The sequence below is a fragment of the Grampus griseus genome (assembly GCF_964374135.1).
Source record: "Grampus griseus genome assembly, chromosome: 2".
Classification (NCBI taxonomy): domain Eukaryota; kingdom Metazoa; phylum Chordata; class Mammalia; order Artiodactyla; family Delphinidae; genus Grampus; species Grampus griseus.
In genome coordinates this window covers 90,723,431-90,736,223 of record NC_139018.1, presented here as the reverse complement: position 1 = coordinate 90,736,223, position 12,793 = coordinate 90,723,431, and the positions used below count along the sequence as shown (strand labels likewise).

General features: G+C 42.1%; 1 protein-coding gene across 10 annotated transcripts; it reads right to left on the bottom strand.

The window, feature by feature from the left end:
• Positions 1 to 341: 341 nt before the first annotated feature.
• On the bottom strand, positions 342 to 12,395 carry SEMA6D (semaphorin 6D; the record flags this gene model as incomplete). 10 transcript variants are annotated; one of them, XM_082648591.1, is made up of 18 exons in its annotated part: positions 12,258 to 12,395; positions 11,747 to 11,858; positions 11,140 to 11,200; positions 10,968 to 11,030; positions 10,758 to 10,859; positions 10,433 to 10,523; positions 9,674 to 9,793; positions 8,901 to 8,989; positions 7,980 to 8,197; positions 7,773 to 7,904; positions 7,304 to 7,459; positions 7,039 to 7,212; positions 6,116 to 6,256; positions 5,943 to 6,020; positions 5,427 to 5,527; positions 5,011 to 5,067; positions 3,357 to 3,524; positions 342 to 1,630 (listed from the first exon to the last, which is right to left on the bottom strand). In XM_082648591.1, the coding sequence occupies exons 1-18, from the start codon at positions 12,364 to 12,366 to the stop codon at positions 342 to 344; spliced, it is 3,261 nt and encodes a 1,086-aa protein (XP_082504717.1). In that variant the 5' UTR covers positions 12,367 to 12,395. The 10 variants fall into 10 exon arrangements, with proteins under 10 accessions (XP_082504717.1, XP_082504708.1, XP_082504710.1 ...); XM_082648582.1 differs by having other exon boundaries at positions 5,427 to 5,488; positions 12,258 to 12,370; XM_082648584.1 differs by having other exon boundaries at positions 3,369 to 3,524; positions 5,427 to 5,488; positions 12,258 to 12,370.
• Positions 12,396 to 12,793: the final 398 nt, after the last annotated feature.

The window sequence follows — 12,793 nt, the reverse complement described above, 5'->3', positions numbered from 1 at the left end:
CCCATTTTCAAGTATTTGCTCACAGACAGATTCTTCTGAGCACTGTGTCAGCTCTTTATACTGGTTACAGGTAGCCCCTCGGAGCCACATTTCTCTTTAGTTTCAAACAAAAGAAATGGAATGACCAGCACCTTCCTTTGTTTTCAGGCAAGTACACAGAAGCCTTGCTGCAGTAGCTACGTATGGCAAGTTCTGATGTTGCCAAAGTTAGGAAGCGTTTCTTTGGCCACTTGGTTCTCTTAAAATACAAGCGAGTCTCTTGTCTTAATGTACCCTTACAACATCATCCTCTCAACAACATGGACAGGATAAAGCCACATGGGGAAGAGCACACTTGAGGCCTAGTAAGTATATTTGTTCAGTGGTCTGACAGATGGGGTTTGGGGAACAAATGAAGGCTTTGGTGGTACATCAGGTTTTAATGACGGTGTCCTCTTTAGTCCCGTCCTGGGAAGGGTGCCATTACTGGTGTAGCTGCTCTGTCTGGAGAGGGAAGGCTGCAGATGAACACTCACCGGCGTTCCCTGAATATAGTCCACCTTCGCCCCTGCGGGGGTGGGCATGTAGCCTCCACGGTTCATACTAGGCTGTCTAGATAACAAAACACCATTTGGTGAACTTAAGTTTTTAGGCATAGCAGATATAGAGTGCCTCTGGGAGGAATTTTTATGATAACCCCTTTGTCTTTCCAGAGAAGTCATTGGGACGCCAGGAGTGGTGGGGACGTCCACTCGCTTGGTTGGGCTATTTCTGGGGAGAGTCGAGGGAGGAGAGTAGAGTGATGCTTCGCGGTTAGGGACCTTGGGCGGGACCTCAGACATAGGTCCCACGGGATCCAGCATTAGGGTCTGGTGGGCCATTTGGATGTCTCCCATGATGGCTTTGGGGTTACTATTTGGGTCATTTAGATGCTTCAGGAGATCGTTGAGGGTGTTTCTGGAATCCACAGAACGCCGGTGATCCCTTTTACTGGATGACTTTGTAAGAGGGTGGTCAATGTTCTGAAGTTTCTTTTCAGCTTTGTGAGCGTTGGAGTTTGAGAAAGATGTGTTGTAGTCATGGGTAGCATTAGGAAGGACAATGGCACTGGGGATATGTCCATGACTTAGTGGGGAATGCGGTGGAGGACTAGAAGGAAAAAACTGGGGGGTTTCCTTCCTTGAAGCCCCATGGCCGTGGGCCTTGTCTGAGTGGCTCTTCATGGCCTGCAGGGTCTTCTGGTGAAGCACAGGTGTAGACTCAGGTGTCGGGAGAGCAGCCAGCTCGGGAGGTTGGCCTCGCTGGTCCATGACCATGGATTTCGTATCTCCACTGGGTGGCAGCTCTTTCCGACTGGTCAGCAGGTTACTATACAATTTGGGAGAATCTATATTCTGTTGATATTCCTTGACTGGGCTGTCAAAGAGACCATTCAGCTTGGCAAAACTTCCACTGGAGTCCGTGCACGACTGGGCAGATTCTGCATCTTTATGGATCTTTCTGTTTCTCCGAACAAACATGTCACGATAGCAGTACACTGCCACACCTGCAATGAATGCACCCAAGACAAAAGCTGCAAAGACACAGGTGATGAGGACATTCATGTGGACCATCTGGTTGGACTCTCCAGACTGGACTTCCCATCGTACACCTGCAACAGACACACAGGAGAAGAGTCTGAGTGAGGAGCTTCTTTAAAACAATATTAGCCAGCAAGTGGCTTCCACTGAACCAACACTACCTTCACATGGTCCGTATGCTTAGCTTGGAGGGTGAGGTGGACTCCAAAATTCCATATTTTTTCCTTTAATCCCAATAGGATCCCCAGAGACATTTATGATCGCTACAAATACCAGGACAACGCTAATCTTCCACTGATCTGTATTTGTCTTTTCCCCTCCAATCCCTCTTAAATAGTTGTTACATAACATTCAAAATTTTAAGGGTTTCTACCTAAAAATTAGAGCTAGAAGGTATATATTTTCTAAGTGGCCCATTTTAAACTCATAAAATGTTTTTTTCTCATGATTTTCTCTTAATTCATAAATCAGGATTAAAGGGCAGCTACTGGGATTAGGGAAATGTATGATGGGTATAAATATATATTTTGCTAAAATAATTATGCTAATGCAATTATGCCATCTTAATTAGAATGAAAGTATATAGTTCGTTCACCAACTAAAAGCATCTGCTTGGTCACTGTTAGCTACAAATATAGCCTCTCATGTTTACTTTGATTTTTTTTTTTTTCATTCCATCTTGGAGTGAAGCACTCTTGAATTGCCTGCTATGAAAGAAATCCAGACAGTCTAAGGAAATATACTATGTTAAGTAATATTATCCAATTATCTTAAGATATTTAAGAAATATCTAAATTAGACTAGAAATAGAAGAGTGAATTAGTTTATAATTATTGGGATTTTTAATGCAACCACAGACATCTAGACATGTTAGTTTAAGAGGTATCCAAGTCTGTTACATGCTACAAGCACAGCTATCCCAGAGTAAGGTAAGTCAGAGTGATTTGAAGATGCTGTTGCTTTAGGTTAGTACTAAGGCCTTTGAACATTAGTTGTTTTTCACCAATGTCGAGGGCTATGGAATTCAGTGGCATTGTGAAAGACAAAGAAAGAAACGTAGAGAGAAATGGAATTACTAAAGAAAATAAAAGAGGAAGAATGATTATAAAATTGTTTACAATGAAAACAAATAAAACCAAAATCAATAGATGTAAATCATAAATGACAATGCACTGCTATAAAAACTGATTGGAAACCTGATACCACAGTTTGGGAAGCACTAAAGAATAGATTTTTTCCCAGAGTGATCTGTCTAACAAGGTAACTCAGCAGACAGCTCTCTGATAAATGCTTCTATTATGGGCTGAAAATGATAGTTACGGACGAGCACTCTGTTAGGTTTCAGTGCTTGTGGCATTCAAACAACTTGGCGCCTCCCGTACTTTTCAGATTGCATTGTAAATTGCAGCTAAACAAAAGTCTGGGAAAGGCTCCTCCACAAAACATCCGATATCAGGATATTTGCAATTAATGAGTTTTGCTTTTGGATATCGCTGGGGTGACCCTCGGAATTCTCTGATACCCAGCAGAGTGTAGCTTTTTCAGACAGAAGCCGACACGGATTCGATTGTCTGAGTGGCTGTTTAACCAACTCCTTCTTCAACAGCTTTCCACCTCTTTCATCGGCTAAGGAATGCACACTCCACGTAACCACAGAAAACCGGTGTGAGTGTGGCCAGCGGCGGCGATGGTAACAACAGAGGCAGCTCCGTCCGGCTTCACCTCCACACGTTCCTCAGAGATATTAGGAATCAGGTTTCCACTCAGTGAGAGATGAGTTCCCTGGTGAGGCCTTACCCTTTGGGATACCTGATAAAGGATCAGTAAAATCAGAAGTGTTTGGGTCATCTTGAACTACAAATTTCCGGGAGCTGGTCAGTTTAGGTCTCCAGGTATCAATCACTTTAGGTGTAATTTCTGGGATACTTGCCATTGTGGTAACAGAAGATGAAGATACCTCCATGTCTGTGGTGGCAAACAGATTTTTATTAACATGGGTAGTGACAGCGGATGGCTTCTGACTGGTCTGTTGTATTTTCAAGTAAAGTTTAAGCAAATTTTATGAGAAAGCCTGTTCTAGGATTTCATAAAAACACATCCAAGGAGATTATACCAAATCCTTTTCTTGCAAGGGAAAAATATAAGCTAAAAATGAACAATAAAGACATATTAAGCAGATTTCGAACTTGAAGACACTGAAAATACTCCTCTACGAAGCCTCTGCGGTGATTAATGACACTCATGGAAAAGGTACGATGAATCCCAAAGACTAATTGCTAGTTTCTCATCCTTTTGTGAGACAACATCACTTCTTTTGTGTATATTTATGTAAAGCATTTTCATAGATGGTTGGAAACTGTATTGCCTTCACTGGGGAACCTACAGTGTAACGTCATCAGAAAACACCTGATTAGGTCTGCATAAACACTTGATTTTAGACCTGACAAAGAGGCTGTCCTGCTTTACCACAGACATCTTGTCTATCTGTAGATTACTGACTGCACTGAGGGCTCGCCATCCACGGTAAAGCACTGAAGCAGGGATGAACCTTGTCCGTGCCTTCCAAAATGCCCGGGGAGTTTCTTCCAAAGAGTTAGCAGCAACTCATGCAAAAGAAATGGCATTCACAAGCTGAATAAGGATGTTCTGATACACAAGATCTTCCATCCTTTTCTCCCCTCTGAGGAATGAAACTGCTGGTAAGGTTTAGAACCAGCAACAGGATTGGGAGTAACTTAACCTCTTTGTGTGTCTATTACTGATTTCTGCCAAGCAGATTTTCCCTCAAAATGTAAGCATATGATCTTGGGTTAAACCCCTGGAGACCCCAATTCAGACTGGTGCAACGGTCACAGATGAAGACTCCAAAACGGATGCAGACAAGAGGGGCACAGGGAGCCCAGCGACCATCTTAACACATCAGAAACCAGCTTCATTCGATGGGAACCTTTTTCACACCACTGAGACCACAACATTCAAAGGTTTCTAGGATCACCACAAACCATTCAGAAAAGATCTCTCAAATTTATAAATACACATTTTGGGGAAATGTGTATTTGTTTACTAGGTCTTAGGACAGGTGAGGAGAGAAGGGGTAAATAATGAAATTCTGCCATCCATTGAATATAGATGACCAGAGGGAACATTCACAATGCACAGGGGTGAGAGAGAAGGAAGCTTGGGTGGACGGGCGTGCAGCTGGAATGCAGCCTATGTTAATCCATTGGATTTTTCTTAAAGGATGTGCCTTGGTCAATGATGGGCTGTTAACATGCTACACAGGGTGAAGTGCTGAATAAGAAAAAGTCTTTCGGACCATCAGGGGGGTTATGAGTCAAAGCAGAAAAATGAAGGGCTGCCAAACTGTGCAAAAGGAAGGGAGAAGGGGCTGAAAATGCTGAACTGAAGGAAAGAAAAGGTTGTTAATTCAAAAAAATGAAAAAAAACTAACCAGATGTTGGACCGCCAAATATTTTGTAATCTGGTGTAGTTGAAGTAGGCAAAATTTCTAAAAGAATTAAAGGAACAAGTAATCAGTAAAAAGTAACCAAAAGAAAGCAAAAATTTACGAATTCCAATTAACTCAAAAAGTCAAAAGAAAGGACTATAAATTAAAAGAGTAACCTACTGCTTAGACTACCTTTCTCTAGATTTCCTACAAGATTGTAAATGGTGAAGGAAAAAAAAAAAGTAAGATTCTTCTCTAATGTATCCCCATGACCAAACAGCTCAGCTTTTGTGACGTTTAAGTTAAATGCTAGGTGGCATGTGTCCTGAGTCATTATAAAAGGCTGATTGTAAAATAATGTTCACGTGCAAATGTGGTCAAAAAGAAGCACCAGGAGGGAAAGGAAGATTCGGTCTTACCATGGCAGTCCCCTAGATGGGCTGTGTTGCCATATTCCGTGTCCTGTTCAAATCCTCCAGCGCTGTGGTTATGGAAAGCAAAGAAGTCTTCAGTTAACAGCCTTCATAGGAACACAAGTGACAACCAGAGCAGAACCAAGAACACAGATGGATTAGTAAGAATGAGCAGACAGGACATTTCAACATAGCTTGCTAAAATGAGTATTTCTAGTAAACATTTGGCAACTAGAATGTTTAAGAGAGCAGAAGAGAATTGGTTCTTTCTCTCCATCCATTTCCCGTAGGTATTTCACTGTCTACAATCTCCTTTCCCTCTCACAGCTCCAGATTTTCTTTTTTTCCTTCTCCCATACAAAACAAACAAACAAAAAACAAAATACAGAAAAAAGGAAAGAAAGAAAGAAAAGTAAAGCAAAAAAGAAAAGTAGTGCTATTGGAAGTTTTCTAAAATTTCTAGCTTTAGAGATAGAAGCACATCGGGAGAAGATCTCGGCTAATGTGACAAAGTATACTTACAGCATCCCTGGGGTCACTTGACCACAGGCCCCTGGGCTTAACCAGCCACAGTACGGGTCTCGAGATGCAATACAAGACCTGTATAAAACCAAACAGAACGTAACTTGAATTTTCTCATCATCAAAGGTAATGATGCTGTAAGACCCGGGATAAGGAAAGAAACATCAGCCTACTTTTTACATGATGCGTAACGCTCACAGCGACTGAGGGGGATGCGGATAACACAGCTAGAGAACGCCACGTATAAAGCATGATGAACTTTATCCAACTGGAGTGAGATGACCCTTCTGTCCTCCTCATTCTCCGCATTGCACCTATATTGTGGGAGACATTTGGAAGATAGACGTTTAGTAAGTCAAAAGCTACAGGAACTACATGAGGCAAGTGAGCTTTGGTTTTTGCAATTATTGAGAGCCGGGGAGGCGTTAAGGAATATTCTCAGTAGCAAACCAGGCAAGCACGTAGTTTAGGAAGTAATAATGATGTGATTCATCTTCTACTGCTCTGCATGGCTGGTTTAATTTCAAGCTGGACAAAGGGTTTTTTAAAGATTGGCTTCCCGTTCTGATGATCGAAGGGAATTGCATTTGTGAACAGCATGTTAGACTATAGGGAAGAAAAAGGATAATGTTTTAATGCATTTAAATCTTCCTGTGCTAGATATTTCTGGATCTCTCCTTAGTCTTCTTTGCTCCATTTCTCTCATCTATTTCTTGTTTGTTTTAATGGTCCACATAATTTTTTATATCAGTGGTTAGAAGAATTATGGTGTACTGTGTGTGTGTGTTTGCAATCAGCTGTCTGCTCCACGTAGCATCCTGAAATATATCTTCAAGGTAAGAGGGTGGTGATAAAATATTCTCATTTTCCATAGGTGACAAACAAGGGCTGAATTATTTTTAAACTCATCACTGTCTACCCTCCAAGCCCTAGCGGACTCAGGAAAACAACAAACCCGGGTTTTATTTCAGTGAGGAAAAAAACAAAACAAAACACTGATATGCCAAACCACTGCTAATTTAGAGGGCTGGAAGGAAATGACTAGATGAAACACACACTGGAAGTACTAGAAAGTGTTCTCGTATAATATACCTACTTTGCATGGTTGTACGCTTCAATCTCTTCCAGTAACACGCTGTCATTCAAAGAGAAAGGACTGGTTTTTGCCAAAACTTTAAGTACCATGCCAGCTTCCGAGCCAACAAAGATGACTGTGTAGTTTTGGTGGGGTCCCGCAGAATGGTCGACGGCGATGGCCGTCAGTCTGTACCTGCCGGAGGAGGGGAGCCAGGTCAGGGGGGCGGCCAACAGGAAGGGAAGCCACTGGATGGGAGAGGGCCCGTGTTTCTGCACAGTCTTACCTGATCCGAGTCTTTGTGAACCAGGGCTCGTCGGCAATGGGTGGGACGGCAGAGTCCATCAGGGGGTGGGATTTAATGAACGACAGGGTTTCATCCGGGAAATCGATGGAGGTTTTATAAGCTTCGGCAAGCCCGTGCTTTGCACAACAGCCGGGCCTGAAAGGAACATAGTGTGTTTGGTCCCCCCTCACAATTTGTATCTAGGGATTAAGTGTCCATCGTGGAAGACGAGGTCGAGAGAAAGGAGAGTGAACCAAACCAGAGGAGCGATGCTATTTCCCTGAACTCTGGGGGCTCTCCATATTCATGCTCTCAGAGTCATATTCACTGACTTTCTGTCTGTAGCGCTGCACAGGGACCCTTCCTGGAGTGGGAGGTTGGCCCAGCTGCTCTCTGAGGACGGATGCTTCCCACGACCGGAGGGTTTTGTCAAAGACAAAAATCCTCTCCGTTTTTTTTTTTTTCTTACCTTGGCTTCGGTACTTTGTCTTCAGGGACTGCTGTCCAAACAGAATCTGGAGTTTTCTGTTCTTTAAACCGTCCTCTGAATACTTTTTCAATGTCATCCATGCTAAATGCACAGACAGCAGAACCAGGAATGCTGAAAAAGAGGAAGGGTGTCAGGAGACAATGGGCCTGTTCTCGGCCTTTTGAAGCGCCGGGGATCTGTTCTCACCTGTTGAGCTGTGTGGTAAACACCCCGACCACAGTGGGGACGCCATTGATTTGTATTATGTCTGTGACAGACTGCAGAACATCAAAGTAGAAAAAGGAATCTCCGGGGACAGAACAGTTAAGACGAGCCTTCAGAAATGAAGTCCAGTGTTTCTCCAGGACCCGCTGGGAGCCACCCATGTCGTTTTTACATATGCGGGCCACACGGGAATATACAGCCTGCCCACGGGACAAAAGCAAAGCAACGGGGTTATGAGCACGTTGGAAGAACGGGAAGAAAAAGCTGCCAGATGAGGGAGGGATGAAACATGCTAAAGACACATGTGGTTCAAAAGACTCCGGCAGCCTTCTCCCTAGGGATCTGTATAGTAAGAATGTCAACTAGATTTATCTGTGAGAAAAAAGGGCCATTTGCCTGCTCTGCCAAACAAGCTCCATAAGAAGTGAGCTATCGAACGGCCCGGCTGAATGGAAACCATTCCCATGCTCTGTTCTCATATTGTTAACAAAATGCACCATTCTTAAACCTGGCATAGAAGGGGCCGCAATATTTTAGAATCATATGGGCTTGTACTGAAGTATTCAACAGTGAACAGGGGCCCTTACTTTCCATCCTGCCTTCTGACGCTGAGAAAGAATAGCTATCGATAGATTCTAAAGAGTTAAAGAAGCATCTGTAGCTCAAGGGAGCCTGCAGAACATTCTCTGTAGTAACAGAAAAAGAAAAAAAAGAAATCTCAAGGCCCAAGGCTGCTGTTCCCACTCTGGCCATTGTGCAGGCATTCCACAGCAATTATTCTCAGGATAAGCAACTCACCTCTCTGCACTTGGCCCTAAATGCTTTGAGTGCTGGAAAATATGCAAAGACTTTACCAAAGCGGGCTCAATTCCATGCAGTATGAGTGCACAATCATATACTTGCCTTGCCTAAATTATTATGTTCGACAGCAATTTCTCGGAAGAAGAAATAGACATAGTTTCCATATTCTATGGCATGAAGAAAGTGTGGCTCTGAAAGAGAAATTGAAAACCAACTGGTTCCTAAAGGATAATTCAATTAGTATCAGACCCTGACTGCCAGGCATGACTGACAGATGTCACATTGCTACATTCAAGCCAAGGAGAACTCTGATATGCCAGCGAGTCTGTGGATCCCAGTATGGGTGTGCTGAAGCTTCAGGGAACCCGGAGTCTTTAATGTTAGCTAATGGACTAGAAAAAGCCTACAGGGAAATGAACTACAACAAAGGTCTTTGTTTCAACAGATTTATTCATTAACTTGGAGTTAACTAGGGAAGGAAACTTCTTACGCTGAAAATAAAACATCTTGATTTCTAGACTCCAAAGATCAAAATAACTCTGCAGATACGAACTACTGATTCCCAGGGTTCACTTTCCAGGGTAGGTAGATGGAAGCGGGCAAGGATTATTACATGCATTTAGAGTTAGGCAAATGGCACACAGAATTGAGATCTTTTTTCTGAGGTCACTTAGGATAAAAATCTACTTTCCTGACGTGGCTACTGGTCTCCTCATCCCCCATTAATGCTCCGTTCACAACCAAGGCAGCTTGTACTTGGCTCTAACTAAACAATATAAAGTCATGCACTGAATTTCCTGATGCCCAGGTCTCCTGTTCCCACTCGGCCATGGTACTTCCCTTGGTGATCTCCCAAAGCCGTTCTTCAAAGATACCTTTGATCCACTTGGAATCATATTTTATAGTACGAAGGGCAGATCCATCGCCCATGCTTCGGTAAATAACGGCATCACTGGCCAGGAAGTCAGCCACTGTGGCAGAATACAGCTTCCCATCTGAAACCAAAGTTATAAATTAGATAAAACAGCCATAATTATCCTAAGTGTGTTATCTTATATAGTGTATTATATCCTCTGGAGTGATTTCACCTACATCATTGCTACATATACAAATAAATCTAAACCCGATGCTCAGAATCAACCTGTGACAGGTTGACCCACAGTATTATCTAAGTTTACGGATGAGGGATTGAAGCACCAGAAAGTTAAGTGACTTACTCAGGGTCACTGGCCTAGTTAACAACAGAGCCAAGTGTCAGAATACTTATGCTCACTTTTAATTCCTCTTTTTTGAAAACTTGTTCATAGCTTTTAGTCTTTTTTTTTGCGGTACGCGGGCCTCTCACTGTTGTGGCCTCTCCCATTGCGGAGCACAGGCTCCGGACGTGCAGGTTCAGCGGCCATGGCTCACGGGCCCAGCCGCTCCACGGCATGTGGACCGGGGCACGAACCCGTGTCCCCTGCATCGGCAGGCGGACTCCCAACCACTGCGCCACCAGGGAAGCCCAGCTTTTAGTCTTTGAAACACCTGTGTCGAGGTAGCTATCCTAGTTATGAGCTTTTTTCTTCCTTTAAATTCCTTTTGCCCCTTCAATGTCATTAATCATTTATATTCATTACACTAAAGAATCTTACCGGCAAAAAGGGCAACATTGGTTTGTCTGGCATCAAATGGGCACCTTGCCAAGCCACTAATTTCTTCCCCATCATACTCTAAGGTATTCAACTACAAAAGAAAAATAAATAGCTAGTGTCACATCTGTTCAATGTACATGTTTGAAGGCAATACTGCTTTATTTGCACTGAAATTCTACGGGAAGAATTCTGTCTTTATTCCTCCATAGCATTAGAGATAAAACAAATTACTGGGTCTATAGGAGAAAGGATTTGATGCTAACGACATTCCCGTAAAGGAAGAAAAGTTGATTTAAAAAAAGCACATTGTATAAAATATACTTACCCTATAGTATCTACACATGGGATTAAAAGCATTGGTGCCACAAACAAAAACCATCTCGTCGTTTCTCGGAACAAACACTTTAATAAAGTTGTGGCATTCATCCTAAAGAAAGTAACAATTACATTAACATTAGACATTCCATATGCTTACACTGTGGGCTCAAGCCCCCACAGAGACTCAGTCTAGTAGGCACTTGTTTGTTTCACTTACTTTATGCTTGCCTTTCATAGCACAGTTTTCTCGATCCTGTTGTCTTGACCGCCATGTCAGTTTCTGTATCAATCAAGCAAACCAAAGTTCAATATTTTAAATATCGAGGGGAGAGGGACATTAACCAAGTTCTGAGAGAGTGCAAATAAATTTGCCAACTCCACTTGCTCACCTTGTTTGGTATTACTTCTGTTTTGGGGATTTCATTTAAGTTTACCGTATAAACTTGATCCCTGTTGGAAACAAGGCAGTAAGTCATATCATGTGAATACATAAAAACGTTAAGCTGATTCTTATTTTATTTTTACAGATCTGCTTTTATGGTGTTTTGGAGATCATTTGGATTTTCTCTGTCTCCAACAAAGTCAACAAAGAGTGCTTTTTCATTAGCGAGTCGCTTTTATATATCACTGTGGTTAGGGAGCAAAGAAAGCTCTTCAGGCATGGGTCAAACTGCTACTTGGTATTAGCACAGACATACTTCTAATATTTGCTTGAATAATTCCAAGTTAAAAAAAGAATAAAGAATGATTTTTTTCTCCTGCTGCTTTAGGAATAAAGAATGGTGCATGATTTCTTGATGGCAGTAATAAGACTGCGAAAGGTTTTTGCTATATTTTGTTCCTGGTACACAACACTGACTCTTCCGGGTGAATATTTTTGGCTACTTGCAATTTTTGATCACAATACATATTAGTTTTTCATGAACTAGACACATTAATGCAAGCACCACAAGAGAAAAGAATTTTAATCTAATAAACCAACGAGAGGAAAATTACCTGCCAGCAATATAAAGTGTGTCTCGAATTTTCAACATCAGCTGAAAGTCCAGCCTATGCTGTGATTCATTGCCTGAAGGGCGTCCTCTAAAAACCGGATATTGCCTTGAATCTGCAAGTAAAAATGGGCTAAACCATCAGTCAGGATTACGGAGCTGAAGAATTGATATACAGCATTGATTAGCTGTATATACTAGTTGTAAAAGGGTTTTAACTAAATTCCCCTCTTAAGGTCTTGAATATGAATGAATAAAGGACAGTGAATGTCAGCAAATGGTCTTTTTCTTTTAACTGAAAACATATAACCTATATATGGGCTGCTTTAGAAAAGCACCTAACTAAACTGTCCCATTTTCTCCAGACGCTAGGAAATGATTATGGATAAATTAGTATGTAAAACATTATAAAGACATAAAACTCTCTCTCTCTTTCTAAAGATGAATATGCTTAGAAAATCAAAACCAAAAAAGCTTCCTTCTTAGAAAAGGAGAATGTTCCTTAGATTACTTACAGTGGTAGTCAACAGTATTAAGGGGTTCATCGTCTTCAGGAAAGCTGACTGCTCTCAGCTGGGAAATCATCAGAAGCAGCATGTAGGCACAAAGCAGGAAGAACCTCATGGTGGGCCAAGATGAAATCAGAGCAGCCCCTCCTCAGAAATCCCACTTAGCTACGGGAAAACAGAAATAGTTTGGAAAGATCTCTCTGCTGCGATGAAACTGTTTTGTCATTTGCAATCAGCTCAATTTTCACCACCAGCTCTCCAATGCCCCCCCTCCCATCAGAAAGATGGCAGTGGTGGAGGAGGTATCTCTGAAAGCACAGGCCAAAGATGGAACCATGCCAAGTCTGATGAAAGCATCTGGTGAGCATATTGAAATTTGAGGCCAATTTGCAAGAGTTTTTGAGGTAACTACATATGTTATCACAGCAAAATCACCAGAACCACAAACAGAAATGTTGGTGGCTGATAAGAAGATGGGCAAAGTTGGGATTAGAATTTTAATTAAACTCCAATCTGCTTCCCTTCCCCCATCCCTGAAATAA